Source organism: Mastomys coucha, unplaced genomic scaffold (assembly GCF_008632895.1).
Source record: "Mastomys coucha isolate ucsf_1 unplaced genomic scaffold, UCSF_Mcou_1 pScaffold7, whole genome shotgun sequence".
Classification (NCBI taxonomy): domain Eukaryota; kingdom Metazoa; phylum Chordata; class Mammalia; order Rodentia; family Muridae; genus Mastomys; species Mastomys coucha.
The window spans coordinates 27,774,761-27,791,580 of NW_022196913.1; the positions used below are offsets into that span (position 1 = coordinate 27,774,761).

General features: G+C 43.0%; 4 protein-coding genes across 4 annotated transcripts in view; 2 read left to right on the top strand and 2 right to left on the bottom strand.

Moving 5' to 3' along the window:
- Window positions 1-1,149: 1,149 nt before the first annotated feature.
- LOC116082016 (histone H2A type 1-B/E) lies at window positions 1,150-1,659 on the bottom strand. The gene has a single exon (XM_031358818.1). The coding sequence runs from the start codon at window positions 1,597-1,599 to the stop codon at window positions 1,207-1,209; it is 393 nt and encodes a 130-aa protein (XP_031214678.1). The 5' UTR covers window positions 1,600-1,659; the 3' UTR covers window positions 1,150-1,206.
- A 194-nt stretch (window positions 1,660-1,853) lies between these two features.
- On the top strand, window positions 1,854-2,506 carry LOC116082022 (histone H2B type 1). Its single transcript, XM_031358824.1, has one exon. The coding sequence runs from the start codon at window positions 1,926-1,928 to the stop codon at window positions 2,304-2,306; it is 381 nt and encodes a 126-aa protein (XP_031214684.1). The 5' UTR covers window positions 1,854-1,925; the 3' UTR covers window positions 2,307-2,506.
- A 2,076-nt stretch (window positions 2,507-4,582) lies between these two features.
- LOC116082014 (histone H2A type 1-B/E) lies at window positions 4,583-5,032 on the top strand. Its single transcript, XM_031358816.1, has one exon. The coding sequence runs from the start codon at window positions 4,635-4,637 to the stop codon at window positions 5,025-5,027; it is 393 nt and encodes a 130-aa protein (XP_031214676.1). The 5' UTR covers window positions 4,583-4,634; the 3' UTR covers window positions 5,028-5,032.
- Window positions 5,033-16,489: 11,457 nt separating this feature from the next.
- LOC116082639 (histone H2B type 1-like) overlaps window positions 16,490-16,820 on the bottom strand; it is a 489-nt gene continuing 158 nt past the window's right edge. The window contains exon 2 of the mRNA XM_031359507.1: window positions 16,490-16,814. Within this exon, the coding sequence (XP_031215367.1) occupies window positions 16,539-16,814 (276 nt within the window). The 3' untranslated portion in view covers window positions 16,490-16,538. The remainder of the gene's footprint in view (window positions 16,815-16,820) is intronic.

Sequence of the window (16,820 nt, forward strand, 5' to 3'; positions counted from 1 at the left end):
CATTTCTGCCTGGCAGATTACATCTGCATATAATTCTACACCAGGAGATCTGAGACTCTCTTCAAGCCTGTGAGGACACCAAATACATGTGGCAAACATACATCCTTTAACATAAGTAAAAGTAAATTAAATCTCTTGTAATATGCACATTAATGCAAACAATGAGTATTAAGTAAGTAGTAGGTGGACAGTACTACTTTGCCATCTCAGACTTTAATTTTTAGTACTTATAATTTTTCTCTTTTGGGGGGGGGTGAGTGGGTGGGTGGAACTTGAGACATGGTTATCTGTATAGCCCTGCCTGCCCTGGACTTACTCTGTAGACCAGGCTGACCTAGAACTTAGAATCCACCTGTCTCTGCCTCCCAAGTGCTGGGATTAGAGGCATGCCCCACCACTGCCAGGTTAATTTATACTTTTTCAGTCCCAGTAATTGAAATGATCAACTTTCACAAATAACGAGATAGAATTAATCAAGATTGAATAATAAAAACAAATCAGGTCCACTTTAGTTTTAATGAATACTGGCTTTGAGTCCTTTTTTTTTTTCTGAAGACTAAAAGCCCCAAACCCTCCATTGGTTGGGCATAGTGGGCCATGCCTTTACTCTTACCAACAGGTAGGTAGAGGCAGATCTTGAAGCCAGTTTGGGCAATTTGAGTTAAAAGACAGCTAGAGTTACAAAGTAAGACCCTGTCTACAAAACAATCAACAAGCTAAAAAAAAAACAAAACAAAACAAAAAAAAACCCAAAAGCAACCCTCCATAAAGTTTAGTAGAGCCTTTTCTTTGTTCTTTTGTATTTTTGGCTCATTTTACCTATCCCGTTGTGTTAGATTATGAGCACACCAACATACATAAAAAATTAACCACATTGCTAAATTATCACAATTCTGGTGTTTCATGGCAATGTTTCCTTGATTCCCTTGGTAGAAGAGTCTCATGGACCTTTTGTTCATATGCGCACGTTTAAGCGAGAATGCTCTTGTAGGCAATCTGACCAATTTGAGATAATTAACCCCTTTATTGGAGAAACTTAGTGACAATTTTGACATGTTAAATTTCCTTATGCTAGAGTATTAAACGGGGACTTTAGCTTTGTAAACCTACATAAAACTTGTAGTATTTCCAGCACTTTACTGAAATAAGTGGATGGCTCTGAAAAGAGCCTTTGTTGCTATATTCAGGATCACTGGAAGACTAATCTCACTTCCCCTTCGCCTTGTGGTGGCTCTCGGTCTTCTTGGGCAGCAGCACGGCCTGGATGTTGGGCAGGACACCACCCTGCGCGATGGTGACGCGGCCCAGCAGCTTGTTGAGCTCCTCGTCGTTGCGGATGGCCAGCTGCAAGTGGCGCGGGATGATGCGAGTCTTCTTGTTGTCGCGGGCCGCGTTGCCCGCCAGCTCCAGGATCTCGGCCGTCAGGTACTCCAGCACGGCCGCCAGGTACACCGGGGCGCCGGCGCCCACGCGCTCCGAGTAGTTGCCCTTGCGGAGCAGCCGGTGCACGCGGCCCACGGGAAACTGTAGGCCGGCGCGGGAGGATCGGGTCTTGGCCTTGGCGCGAGCCTTGCCGCCCTGCTTGCCGCGTCCAGACATTGTTGTATACTTGTAAGACACAGTTACAGCACAGAAACCTCACAAAACTGTACTCAAAGACCAAATGAGAAGGTATTTATATTCGTAGATGGAAGTGGAAAAGGTGAAGTGTGATTGGTTAAAATTATCTTTCTCCTACAGCCAATAAGAAAAGGGGTATAATAGGATCTAATTTGCATATTGGTGTCACTAACTGGTTTTCAAATCATAGTTGACTACTTTTGAATCGCCTATTTGCATAAGAGCTCTATAAAAGCGCAAGAACGAGGACGACACACGTTTCGTTTTCTGTCTCTTGCTTCTCTTTGCTGCTTGTCTTTTCTACCATGCCTGAGCCTGCAAAGTCCGCTCCCGCCCCGAAGAAGGGCTCCAAGAAGGCTGTGACCAAGGCGCAGAAGAAAGACGGCAAGAAGCGCAAGCGCAGCCGCAAGGAGAGCTACTCAGTGTACGTGTACAAGGTGCTGAAGCAAGTGCACCCCGACACCGGCATCTCCTCCAAGGCCATGGGCATCATGAACTCGTTCGTGAACGACATCTTCGAGCGCATCGCAGGCGAGGCGTCGCGCCTGGCGCATTACAACAAGCGCTCGACCATCACGTCCCGGGAGATCCAGACGGCCGTGCGCCTGCTGCTGCCCGGGGAGCTGGCCAAGCACGCCGTGTCCGAGGGCACCAAGGCCGTTACCAAGTACACCAGTTCCAAGTGATTTTGCATAACTCACTCCTAACCCAAAGGCTCTTTTCAGAGCCACCCACATTGTCACTGTAAGTGCTTGTAATGCTTGGTTTCTCAAAAGTTGGAAATGACATGCTGTCGGGTAAGTACGTGTTTAGTGTGAAGGTTATATATATGTTTACCTCAATGTTACTCTGCCAGATATACTATTTGCAACTTCCACTGTAAGCTTTTTCGTAGCTTCTTTGAGGATTGCTGGATGGGTTCAGTCCTTAGACTTAGGAATGCATGTGAAGGCTGTTGAATCAGAATATTAGCATGTGTAAGTGCATCATTTCCAATTACAGTTATGTTTAACCAGTTCTAATGACTTCCTGTAGTTTTCTTTCCAAGTCTCTCCATTGTTCCAAGTACTTTCTGCCCTTTCAGATGTGTATACTAGTTAGATGACATTGTATGAAGGGAGTGAAGGGATAGATTTTGTGGGATTGTTTTATGAGCAGTGAGGTAACCAATGGAGACTAGCATTGTTGTCAGTGTAATTCTAAACTGCTATCATCCCCCTTCCCCCAATTAAAAACTGTGATTCTTATATTAACACCAGTAACTTTGCAACCTGTGAAGTTGCATTTTACAACTACTTCATTTTCCCGGGCAGTGGTGGCACACGCCTGCTTGGGAGACAGACGTTGGCAGATTTCTTAAGTTCGAGGCCAGCCTGTTCTACAGAGTGAGTTCCAGGACAGCCAGGGCTATACAGAGAAACCCTGTCTCGGAAAAGGAAAAAAACAAAACAAAACAAAAAAACCCTACTGCATTTTAGTAAGTTTCAATAAGGCGAAGGTTGTGGTCTGATTTAAGCCAACGTTATTTTCAGATTTTCTAAGCCAGCCTGTCTTTGATGCTTCCTTTAGTTTCAAGGCAATTGATAGCAGCTGCGTCTTTACCACTTAGCCATTGCCTTAATTGCCTTCCAGTTTCCTCTTCCACTGTAAGAGATTCGAGTAATTACAAGTTAGATGATCTAAGGCAACGTCCTAAATTCTCGACTAAGTTGTATGCTTACTTAATTTCACGTACAGGATGAAAAGATGCTGTTTTTTTTGGACAGCCTACCAATTCATCCAGGTATGGCAATTCTTGCCCAGCATCATGAATCACAATTTAGATTCTAAGAGCTAACTTCTCAAAACGGAAGCAAAAAGGAACTCGTTTCTTGGTAAGTTTAAATAAACTGTACTTCCATACAGATAATAGACTAGATGCTTAATTCTGAAAATACTGGAGGAAAACCTGAACCCGACTTGGCACAGTCCAGTAGTTAGTCCCAGTTTCTGGGGAATAGAAGGCAGAGATTCTGGAGTTAAGGTCATCCTAGCTACATGAGGCCAATATATTTGGGTAAGTGTGTATAATCAACTGACAATATGAACCCACTTAAATCTATGGACATTATCCATTTTTCATTCCATATTTCATTCCCCTTTACGTGCTGTGTATTTGTGTGTCAGACTTTTTTTTTCATTCTGGGGAAAATGTTAGATCAAGTGATGTTTCTTGACAACTTTATGCTATTCACTACAGCTTGAAACCATAATTAAAAATTTTCACCTATAACACTCAGATTTGCAGGCACATGCAATGTTATTTACACACAGAACACAAAAGTAAAAATTGTTACTAAGTATAAACATCAAATGTTGCAATTTTCTTGACAGGATTTAAATAACTCGAAAACTTTCAAATCAGTAGTGTCCCAGTGCACGAATGAGTCATGGGATTGAAACCAGGCTTTTTATTTTGTGAAGCATATTACCAGTGCAACTGTAAAGGACCATAACAGGCAAATCCATTTGAAGCTGGATAGTTTCCTCATGTCCTTTAAAGGCTACGTAACTAGCCAATACTCAGTGTTTGACACCAGCTCTCTTTTTGAGAGGATAGGTGGCTCTGAAGAAAGCCTTTGGGTTGGAAGAGAAACCTGCTTGCTCATTGAGCTGGTGTACTTGGTGACGGTCTTGGTGGAGCGGATTTCGGAGGATCAAGCATAATAATAAAACATTTATATATACATACATAATAATGAAACGTTTATATATACAACAAACTGCAAGAGTTCCTCCAAGTTATTAGTAGGGCTTATATGTAAATATGGCACAAAACATGCCAAGTTTCTAATGGGTAAAATATAAGGGGCGATTCCACTTTATGCAAAATAGAAACTCTGAGTCTGATTTACAATTGGTTGATTCTCTAGGATACTTTAGCCAATAAGGACCGAAATCTACAATCTACCCTACGACTATAACTTGCGTGTTCTCGCAGAGAGCTACTTGTGGATCTTTGAACATTCTTAGCTATGTCTGGACGTGGCAAGCAGGGCGGCAAGGCTCGCGCCAAGGCTAAGACCCGCTCTTCCCGGGCCGGCCTGCAGTTCCCCGTGGGCCGCGTGCACCGGCTGCTCCGCAAGGGTAACTACTCGGAGCGCGTGGGCGCCGGCGCCCCGGTGTACCTGGCGGCCGTGCTGGAGTACCTGACAGCCGAGATCCTGGAGCTGGCGGGCAACGCGGCCCGCGACAACAAGAAGACGCGCATCATCCCGCGCCACTTGCAGCTGGCCATCCGCAACGACGAGGAGCTCAACAAGCTGCTGGGCCGCGTCACCATCGCGCAGGGCGGCGTCCTGCCCAACATCCAGGCCGTGCTGCTGCCCAAGAAGACAGAGAGCCACCACAAGGCCAAGGGGAAATAAGATCTTTGATTTCCCTGATCCTTAACTATTTAAAAACAAAGGCTCTTTTCAGAGCCACCACTTCATCATTTAAAAGAGCCTTTTGCTGACTTTCTCAATGAAATCATACTAACTGGTGTATTTCCCTTGTCACTTAACTATTTTATACTGTAAAATTTTAACTTAGTATCTCTTGTAAGATTTCTAAGTACCAAGCATTCTGAGAATGTCTTTATTAAGTGTCCCCCGTAATTGCCCTAACTTTAGTAACTGGGATTTTCCATAGTAGGAAAACAATTTGGTTTTCTTGAAGTGCATCATTTGTGCTTGTGATGAGTAGGGTAAAAGTCATGGTTTCATACTGCTCTGCATTGTCACTCCAACTAAAAATTACATGAAACAGTAGTGAGCGTTTTTCTTTTGTCCAGAGGTCTTATACAAAACATACACTTAACGGTTTTAGGGAAGAGTTCTCACTTATCCAGGTAAGAACCGTTTAAAATTACTGCTTCACTGTTAATGTTCATACTGGAATGAAACAGCTTCCTTAGTGACAAAGACTCCCTCAAAGTTTAAGTTTTGACTTTTTGATGTCTACCTCTTGATCCTTTCTGTAGAGAGAAAAACAACAAAACAAAACGAAAACTAAAAAAACCATCTACTTCAACAATCGCCTATAGATAGCCTGGCGCCTTTCAGAAAGGACAAGGTTTTGGGCTCAAAATTTCAAAATGTTAGTACGTAAACAGCATTGATCCTTGTAAGAAGTGCAGATTGGATAGAACTTTGTCTTGTGAAAGATGTAAGGACAACACAAGCATACAATTTATAAATCCAGATCAAGAAAAAAAAATTAAAATGAACGAGGCGGGGCCTGGAGAGAGATTAGCAAAGCTACCAATAAGGTCGCTGTGCTAATGTACTCTTTCGTCCAATGAGAACGTGGCTCTCTGGGTTTATATATCTGTACTCCGGCAACATTTCATAGGTTTTCTCTTTGCCAGAGTTTTCCTTTTCCTCAGCTATGGCACGTACTAAGCAGACCGCTCGTAAGTCCACCGGCGGCAAGGCCCCTCGCAAGCAGCTGGCCACCAAGGCCGCCCGCAAGAGCGCCCCGGCCACCGGCGGCGTGAAGAAGCCCCACCGCTACCGCCCCGGCACCGTGGCCCTGCGCGAGATCCGGCGCTACCAGAAGTCGACCGAGCTGCTGATCCGCAAGCTGCCGTTCCAGCGCCTGGTGCGCGAGATCGCGCAGGACTTCAAGACCGACCTGCGCTTCCAGAGCTCGGCCGTCATGGCTCTGCAGGAGGCGAGCGAGGCCTACCTTGTGGGTCTGTTTGAGGACACGAACCTGTGCGCCATCCACGCCAAGCGTGTCACCATCATGCCCAAGGACATCCAGCTAGCCCGCCGCATCCGTGGGGAGAGGGCGTAAAGGGTACTGAGTGTAAAGTTTAACCCCAAAGGCTCTTTTCAGAGCCACCCATATTTTTTCTAAAAGACTGTATATCGTTATCCGGTATTATGCTGCAGTTTGCAACATCTTTTCAGCCCTGTATATGCTTGGATTTTAAAAATTTACCCAAATCTTTGGTATCCATATTTTAGTATTTGGAGCTGGTCTTTGTTCTAACATTTGACACTGCCTACACCCTTTCTTTAAATTGCTTGTGTTATTACTTAGCTTTGGGGTTTTGTGGAGCCTATGGCTCAAATGTCCGGTTTCTGTCTTTGCTTATGAACCTATTAGGACCTTAAAACCGATTAGAAGAGCCCTACCTATAACCTTGAACTTGATGAATCTGTACAAGTTCTAACCGCTAGCTCTGTTTCCTTTGACCATGGCTAAATACATGCCATGTCTCTTGAAAAAGGTGATTTCTCTGGAGAGAAACTTGTACTGTGGGCCCTGCAGGCCTTGGCGGTAGTCAAAACTGGAACTGACAGCCCCGGCTTAAGCTGTTAGGCAAGCCAGGATTAAGGGACCCTGCTTTCGGATGGGTGCCTAACTAATTCCTCTGTGGACTCTCAGGTACAGTGTCTTAATTCTGAAACAGGTTACAAGTCAGGATAACCACAATCACGCGACAGTGGATGTTCAAACTTCGCCGTTCCTGTTCTGGAATGGTGAGGGAGGGAAATAGGAAGTTGGAGACCAACCTGGGATATAAACAAGTTTAGTTTAGATTTTATCTGGGTTAGTAACGTTGTCTTAAAAAAAGGAAAGAAAGAAAAGGATAGAGAAAGCGCTTTCTAAGAGCACTTCCTGCTCTTGCAGGCCACTCTTGTTTGCTTCTATGCCAGGGGAGCCATGGTTGCTTATGTTTCCCGTTCCTGGGGGATCCTGTACCTCTTGTCTCCCTTGGGACGTGCACTCTTGTGTACATAGCCACCAAATACAGACATAAGTGTACACAATTAAAAATAAATATGCAAAGGAGGAATGAAAATCCTGAGGAAGGACAATGCTGATTTTTACTCTGGATTGCTGCAGTTTTGGGAGTTTCATATTTTCTTTCTCCAGTGTTTAATCAAACAGCCCCAAAGCATTGTGCTGGATATATTTTGCCCACTTGACTCATACTAAGGTCACTTGAGGAGAAGGAAGCTCATCCAAAGAAATACCTTTATCAGAATTTTCTGTAGGCAAGTCTGTAGGACATTGTTTTGATTAATAAGTGATGTGGAATAGCACAGTTCACTATGAATGGTACTACTCTTGGGCATATCGTCCTGTGTTTACACTGAACAAACTATTCGCAGCTTCCCTCCATGGGATCTGATTCTTGTTCTGTTTCCCCATTCCTGCCCTGACTTCTGTCAGTGACTGACTATGATGGGGAAATCTTACTCAAATAAACCCCTTCTTCCACAAATTGATTTTGGTCATTGTAACAATACAAAATGAACTAATATAGCTTTCATCAAAGATTTTGAGTTTTTCAGATTGCCGAGAGGCAATTTACTGTCTAAAAATATTTCATACATACACACATATATATATATTACACATACATAGCTATCCTGTCTGTCTATCTATCTATCTATCTATCTTTCTATCTATCTATCTATCTATCTATCTATCTATCTATCTATCTATCTATCTTTCTATCTTTCTATCTTTCTATCTTTCTATCTATCTATCTATCTATCTATCTATCTATCTATCTATCTTTCTATCTATCTATCTTTCTATCTTTCTATCTTTCTATCTATTTGTTTTTCTGAGACAGGGTTTCCTTGTGTAATAGTTTTGGCTGTCTTGGACTTGCTTTGTAGACCAGGCTGGCGTCAAACTCACAGAGATCCTTCTGCCTCTGCCTCCCCAGTGCTGGGATCAGAGGCATGCACCGCCAAGCCTGGCTATCAGTATGCTTTTAATTGTGGGCTCTCTGGTAAATCATACATTCTAGGGCTTTAAAACTCTAAACAACTGCTTCGTTTTCCATTGAGATGTACTTAAAGAAACAAAGGTCTGCTTTGTATTTTACCACTTGTACCTTTTCGATGATTCATCACAGGCATCACAGTAACAGATACCCATCACTTTCCATCGGAAAATTCTATCAGGCCAGACAAATTATTTCAATGGATTATTGTTGACTGTTAGGAGGTTGGATTTACTTTGGGATTTCCTGAGTTCAAAATCTTTTCTTCCTCCCTTCCCTTCTTCCTTCCTTCCTCTCTTTTTCTTTCTTTCTTTCTCTCAAAGAAGACAAGAAATGCAGTAACAGTCGTCTCCAGGGATCAGTTGGGATTCCATAGATCAACATACTCGTCCCATTGTCAGAAAGGCTTTGCCGCTCCATGTTCTGTGGTCATACTTGGACCTTACTGGCGTTTCCTTTTATGTTTGGAAAATAGTAATGGTGCCATTCTTTTCTAACATGGCTCTTCCATTCTTGCTCTTATCACCAAATACAATCTAACAAATTTGTCGTGTTTATCTTTCGTTATTTAGGCTTCCCATCAGTTGTGATTGTGCTTGGACAGGAAATAGAGTGGTGAGCAAAGCTGAGAAGACCCTGTCCCCCCTAGGACTGAAAAATTAGCATATGGAAAAATAAGGTCTTATAAGGAATTTGGAAAGCACCATTCAGTCAGTCGCCACATCTGCTACTCGGAAAATGAGTACTTTGTAATGTCTGAAGGTGACCTCAAAAATCCACCACATGGAGATTGGGAATACCAGTGAGACTGGACTCTATGTAGGAAGCTATACACCAATAAATATGGGATGGCACAATGAGAAAGCCCAGACTATTTAAATGACCCTAGAGCTACTTATGAGAGACAAAACCCCATTTCTCTGTATCGTCAGCTTTTTGCTCTGGTTGGCTTCCTTCCTTGGATGCACACTCCTTAAGAAACTGTCGTGACTTTTGATACAACTCTGTGTCTCTGTTCAACTTTTTATGGACAGAAAAATGTGGGATCTTTGGGAAATCTGCGTGTATTTACCTAGGTAGATAATTCATGTTAGCTCATGAGAAAATGAAGGAATATGTTTGGGAATATATTTCATTTTGGGGAGATTTACCAATACAGAAGAAAGAACACTAAGTATCAATGATAGGAACAAACATTAAAAGATCTGTATCGTATGCTCATAGGACATATAAATGTGACTATAAAATTAGGATGGCAATCTCATACCTTGAAAAGCAGAGTGGAAGGAGGGTACAGTAAGGACTGTGTCCCCAGCATTCTCTTGTCAATCTTGAAAGATTTCAAAGCTGATACAAGGGGAATATCTAGTCTTACACTGAGATTATTTGGCCCATGGCTTTAAAAACATCTCTCCATTATTAAAGATGCAGACTTGTACTCCCCCCATTCCCCCAAAAGAGAAAAAATAAAATAAAAAATCCTAAGCCGGGGAGTGGTGGCTCACACCTTTATTCCCAGCACTTGGGAGGCAGAGGCAGGTGGATTTCTGAGTTTGAGGCCAGCCTGGTTCACAGAGTGAGTGCTAGGACAGCTAGGGCTACACAGAGAAACCCTGTCTCCAAAAACAAAGAAAGAGACAAACAAACAAACAAACAAACAAAACAAGATGCAGACTTGATTTAATCTCTATAAGGTTTCACATCTACCCCTGAGAAGACTAAAAGCTATGTTTACTATTTCTCTATAAAAGCCTGTAAGAATAATTGAAGGAGAAAAATACTAATAGTTCCACTTATTTCCAGACTCTTGGACATCTCTAATAGATCATTATAAAGAACACAATTTTATTTCAATAAGTTTGGAGTCCATCCCCCCCCCCCCAACAAAACCTTACACACCCCAGCCTATCCCTAAACTCATTATGCACCTGAGAATTTTTTATACCTGACCTTTTTGCTTCAACTTCCTAAGCAGTGCTGGGATTACAGGACTGCATTGCCACCAGCTCATTGTATATAGTCCATAGGATCAGATCCAGGGTTTTTATACGTGTCAAACACTTCACCCAGTAAATATTCACATGAAATTTCAATGTTTCTCTCTGAACATCCAGAAACTCAGTCTTTGAATTCTGCAGGGGCTGTTCTAGAAGAGGGATTCTAAGACATTTTTTTGAGTCATTGACTCATTCTCGTACAGCAGAAAGAACTATTCTGTTCCTCTCTAGACGAGTAATGTAGATGTGGAAAACAATACAACACGAGTATTGATTGTATTAGCATTTTATGAAAGTATTTTAAAATCAACTTGGTGAGATATTAGTATGCGACTCTTCATTGATACATGAAACCACCAAATCCTTTAACTAAGAACTGTCAGTGTGGGGTCGGGTGTGTGCATGATGTTTTGAGGTACATATAATAATAAGATGTACAGCTAAGGATAATAAATTTTCTGTGTAGTGGTTATTAACAAAAAACATACATGAAAGAAATCCCAAGATTCAATCTGAAAGCATTGAAAAAAATAGAGAGCAACACCCTGTCCCCCCATTCTTATTCCCAGAGCTCCAGATGTCTATGTGTAATTCAAACAGAAGATTCACACCTTTGGGATGAATACCCATTATATCTATTAATCTTTTAGCACTATAGTCCTGTAACATTTTGAGGCTTTACTTCCCCCGGTCCGCCTGAATGCTCAAAAACACAGTTCAGATTCCTAGGCATACCTATGTCCGTTTCTCAGAACAGGAAATAGTACATGCTGTTTAGATTGTACTTAAAACCTTTTTCACAGCCGTTCTGAACCTTCCTAATGCTGGAACCCTTTACTACAGCACCTCATGTTGTGATCACCCTCACCCATAAAGTGATTTCATTGCTTCTTAACTGTAATTTTTCTGTTATGAATTTTAATGTAAATATCTGAAATACTACTGGTGGGGGTATCCTGATTTATAGGTTCACAAGACTAATAATATATTATTTTCTATTTGGCGAAATAAGAGACAAACTTCTTTTCACAATACATAAATTGTCTCTATTGAGGGCTGAAAGAATTGTATAGACACACTTAATACATTGTGTTAAATTTTTAACTCCTGGCTCTGCTCTTGTCTCAGGCCCCGCCTTGTCTCCTCAGCCTTTTGGTAGGATAAACGCAAAAAGGGCGGGAATTGACTGTGGTTCCCGCCCCTTCCCTTCGGTTTTCAAACAGGTCCGCCAGGGTAGTATAAAAGCCAGGAAGCGCACTTTTGTAGTCACTAGGTAGTGAGCTTAGCCGAGCTTATCTCTGCAGTCATGTCTGGACGTGGGAAAGGAGGGAAGGGTCTCGGTAAAGGCGGCGCCAAGCGCCACCGGAAGGTCTTGCGCGACAACATCCAGGGCATCACCAAGCCCGCCATCCGCCGCCTGGCCCGGCGCGGAGGAGTGAAGCGCATCTCCGGCCTCATCTACGAGGAGACCCGCGGTGTGCTGAAGGTGTTCCTGGAGAACGTGATCCGCGACGCCGTCACCTACACGGAGCACGCCAAGCGCAAGACCGTCACCGCCATGGACGTGGTCTACGCGCTCAAGCGCCAGGGCCGCACCCTCTACGGCTTCGGCGGCTAAGCGACCATTCGCGTCTAACCTCACAAAACCAAAGGCCCTTTTCAGGGCCACTACCTTCTCACTTAAAGGAGCTGCTGAGATTACAGGTGTACAGTCTCTTGCTCGCTAGGATTTATTTCTCTCTCTGCAGAAGAGTGTAGTATGTACTTGGTCTGTCTACCATTTGTAACTACCATTTGTCTACCATTTGTAACTCCAGTTCCAGGAATCTCAACTTCAGGCGATGCCCTCATTTATCCATGTGATGGTCAAACAGGTATAATCTATTAGGACTTAACGGTTCTGGCCAGTAGTTAAGACTAAGGAAAAGCTAGTTTCAGAAAGTGGCCGTAATGCAGTATAATTTCAGGGCTGCTCAGCTTGGTTTGATTATGTGGGGATGGTGGTGAAGTTTGGTAGTGAGAAGTACCGCATCTCATAAAAGGGAAAAATATTCCATATATCTAGCATGGTTTAAGGTGAAGCCATCTAGGGTGATCTTAGGGGTTTCCATCTAGGCCAGAGATTCTACTCTTTTTTGTTTGTCTTTTCGAGACAGGGTTTCTCTGTATAGCCCTGGCTGTCCTCGAACTCACTCTGTAGACCAGGCTGGCCTCGAACTCAGAAATCCGCCTGCCTCTGCCTCCTAAGTGCTGGGATTAAAGGCGTGCACCACCACCGCCCGGCAAGATTCTATTTTTATCAATTTTTTTTATAATGGATCTTTATTGTTACTTATATATGCACACATGTATATGTTTTATGTACACCAGTGTTTAATCTACTCTTACCAGTGGTGGTTTTCTGAAGGGGGTGAAGTCATGGGAGGAGTGAGGTGGGTACTGGGACTGTTGCTCAATACATAGTGTTTGTTTAGGCAGGTTTAACCTATCTCCAGTGTTGATAACCTAAAAGCCGGCCTGGTGAGTCATTCTTTAATGTCAGCACTCAGGAGGTAGAGGCTTGAGAGTCAGAGGTCAAGATCATCCTCTTCTCAAGGCCCTTAAGGTGTAGACGCTATCCTGACTCAACCCTCTAATCAATCCAGTCCTTGGAAACCGAGGAAAACAGTATGTTCAAGTTTTCTAACCTGGTGCTTTCTAAAATTTCTTCCCCTCCCTCCTTTCATTCTTTCCATGGCTTCTCTGTGTAATAATAGCCTTTGTCTGGAACTTGCTCTTGTACATCAGGCTGACCTCCATCTGCTTGTCTCTGCCTTTCATGTACTGGGCTTAAAATCGTGGAATTAGCTTTTTCTAATTTCCTAATTTACTTTGTAAAGTAAACACCAGAGTTTGACATATAAATCTTACATCTATTCCTCAAGGAAAACTTCATATGGTCCAGGATTTCATTAACTTTAGTAAGCATTATCAGTTGTTCCTAAAGAATCACCAGAGAAGAAACATCAGTGTCCCCTGAGAACTTAAATTTTTTCTTATTGTGTTGTTTGTGTATTTGTTACCTTTATTTAAATTTTAGGGATCAAATTCAGTCCATTAGGCTCACAGGGCACTTACTTTAGCTGTCCTTCCTGCCCTTTTCTCTAAGAATTAAAAAAAAAAAAAAAAAAAAAAAAAAAAAAAAAAAAAAAAAAAAAAAAAAAAAAAAGAAAGAAAAGAAAAAAGAAAAAGAAAAAGAGAAAGGTCCAGACCTTGTAGTCAATAAAATTTGTGTATTGGGACCATCAGTGTTTAGCTTCCGACCCAGGAACAAGTTAGCATATTTTACATATCAAAGCGGACCTGGCCTCCAGGTTCTCCCAGCATCCCTCAGTCCCTACCTAGCATACCCTGCCCCCAACCTTGAACTTTCCAGCCCAGGGGCTGTGCGTCCCTTACCCCAGAGGCTCTTCCCTTTGTAATTTAGACATTTTGATCTCCCTGCCTTCTCTTTCCTCCCGCTTTCCCCCTTCTCTTCTCTCTTAGTGTGCACCTCTTCTCTCTTTCCTCTATCTCCTCTGCCCATGGTGGCTTCCCTGGCCTTGGGGCCAGTGAACTCGCCTGAGAGCTTCCTAATAAACCAACATTTAATTTAATCCAATCTGGCTTGAATTGACTCATTTAGCTGGAGGAGAAGTAATTTATCAATCAATATGTCCTTCAACAAGCGCAACAGACAATACTTACATCCACTTTGGAGTCCAGATTTTTTTCTTTTGTTTTTCCATTTTAAAGTAGAATCTTGATATGTAGGCAGGCCAGGCCTCAAAAGGAAGGAAGCTTAGGTGGAGAAAATTTGCACAGAACAGAAACTGGAGGGGTCACGAGGAGTTTCAACCAGTGGGAAAAGATTTAAAAAACAAAGCAATCACCAGAGAGGAACTGTATGAGGTTGGGTTTAATGGAGAGGTAGTGAGCACTACCCCACTGCAGTTCTGGTTTTAAGACCAGTGGGGATGGCTGAAAGGCTCTGAGCCGGCTCAATCAGGAATGCTTCAAAGATGAACACCACAGCAGGCATGGGAATACATATCCCAGTGCATAACAGGCTAAACCAGGAATACTTTAAATGAACAGCTGAGCAGGTTGGAGGCACACATGCCAGTGCACAACAGGTAGTTAGGCTGAAGTCTCTGAGGCTAGTTTGGTTTAGTGAGTTTCAGACTTTGTCCCAAGAAACAAACAAACCAACAAACCACAAACAAGAAAAGAGGAACACTACAAGGTGTAGTGGTTTTCACCTATAATTGCATATTTAGAAGGGCGAAGCAGGAGGGCTGTTGGGAGTTTTAGTTTGGGCTTCATAGCTGAATTACAGGGTAGCCAGAGCTACAGACTAAAATTTTGTTACAAAGGAAACAAAGCTAAACAGAACAAAGAGATACAAAATATTACCATGGACATTTTAACTCTGGTGTGTAAATAACTCACAAGGAAGTTTCAGTATTGTTTCTAAAGTCACTGTGTGTAAAGTTGACTTGTAATTTTTAAAAACAGTTTAAAAACCCCACACATTCTGTGTATGTGTTCTACTTGCTCTGGGATGTCTGTAGGTCAGAGGACCTGTTCCGTAGGTGCTAGGAGACACAACCCAGGTGTTCAGCTGTTGGCAAAAAACTTTATACAGTGAGTAGCCTCCTGGTTTGCAGTTGCAATTTTGTTAAAGTGGACAGCTTCTTAGTATTTAGTTTACTTTTAAAGCCCCCTGGATCGCAGCTGCCATTTTGTTACTTTAGAATGGACAGTTTCTTTATATTTACTTTTAAAGCTTAGGAAGCTTGTTGTAATGGTACTTCCCCAGCCTCAGAAGGAAGCCGTGGAAGAGACTGGATGCGGCCAAGACTAGCTCTCTGGAATTGGGCCTTTAGTTCCATCCCCAACACCTGTGATTCTTCCAGCACCCAGCACTTCTTGACAGTCCTACTTCCTACTTTTTTTCCTCTCACAAGACTGGGCCAGGGTCTCCCTGCTAGGAGCAATAGCTCAAACTCAGAAGCTGTAAACTCCAGAGCCTGGCAAATTAGAGATGGGAGTCCACAAAGCCACACCTAACATTCCATAGCTTTAACTGCAAAGAAAGGGATGTGCCTAATGTTGGGAAATGATTTTTTTTTCAGGTCTCTTTACAAAAACGAGTTAGGAGAGTGCTTTGGGAATTTTCTTGGTGTTTAAAAAACTACCCGGCAGTTCAGGAAAGGGAATTAAATTCTTACAGTCCTGCCTACTTTCCCCCCTTTTAGTTTTACAACTCTCTTCACCATTTCCTGTAACTAAAAAAGTAAATAAAAGACAGGCAGAGTGAGTTCCAGGACAGCCAGGACTATGCAGCGAAACCTTGTCTCGAAAAAAAAAGAAAAAGAAAAAAGAAACAAAGTAAACGGTTTTAAAAAATGGAGATCTTGTTGCTTTTCTCACAACTTAGTTCATATGCAAAAGCCTTAAAATCCAAAAAGCTCTAGGTCTTTGGAACTGAGAACCAGGAAAGAATTAGGAGCTGTAGCGCTGGAGCTGGTCCTTCATGCTGAGACTTTCGCTTTCAGCAAGCTCTCTCCACCCAGGGCGGCGCCGCATAAAATGGCGACCTGAGCGTCAGTGAAAACCAGTTTAACAAGGCACTGAGCTCACAATACTACATTTTGATCGAAATTAGGACACTAGTAAATAAGTTTTATGTAGCTTAGCTAAAAAACAGGTAGTAAACCCACGGTTCCACTCCGCCTTCCTGTGCCAATGTAAATTTCCCAGAAAGACTTAGAACAAAAGACCGGATATACGCGCTGTCTGGACGCTCGGAGAAGCCGTTTAAGCCTAGCTTGGTAAGCCGAAACAAATCGTTCCAGGCTCATTCAGAACAGAAATGGGAGCCGCTCTACACTGAAGCAGCCAAGAATTGACTTTATAAAGGAGAAACTGATATTTGGCAGTTTTATTTCAAGTACTTGATTTGAGGAGCCTGAACAGATTAGAGGAGCTTTGTCCCATAAAAATAGAGAGCTAACATGTAAAGATGGCTGCTGCAGATAGTACGAACAAGCGCATAGCTCTTAATCGTGAAATGTTTGGTGGCTCTGAAAAGAGCCTTTGGAGTAGGAGTGAGTTGCGCGAACTCACTTGGAGCTGGTGTACTTGGTGACGGCCTTGGTGCCCTCGGACACGGCGTGCTTGGCCAGCTCCCCGGGCAGCAGCAGGCGCACGGCCGTCTGGATCTCCCGGGACGTGATGGTCGAGCGCTTGTTGTAATGCGCCAGGCGCGACGCCTCGCCCGCGATGCGCTCGAAGATGTCGTTCACGAACGAATTCATGATGCCCATGGCCTTAGAGGAGATGCCGGTGTCGGGGTGCACTTGCTTCAGCACCTTGTACACGTACACCGAGTAACTCTCCTTGCG

Coding starts and splice junctions, on each gene's coding strand:
- LOC116082016 (XM_031358818.1), bottom strand. CDS start 1,599: ATGTCTGGACGCGGCAAGCAGGGCGGCAAGGCTCGCGCCAAGGCCAAG.
- LOC116082022 (XM_031358824.1), top strand. CDS start 1,926: ATGCCTGAGCCTGCAAAGTCCGCTCCCGCCCCGAAGAAGGGCTCCAAG.
- LOC116082014 (XM_031358816.1), top strand. CDS start 4,635: ATGTCTGGACGTGGCAAGCAGGGCGGCAAGGCTCGCGCCAAGGCTAAG.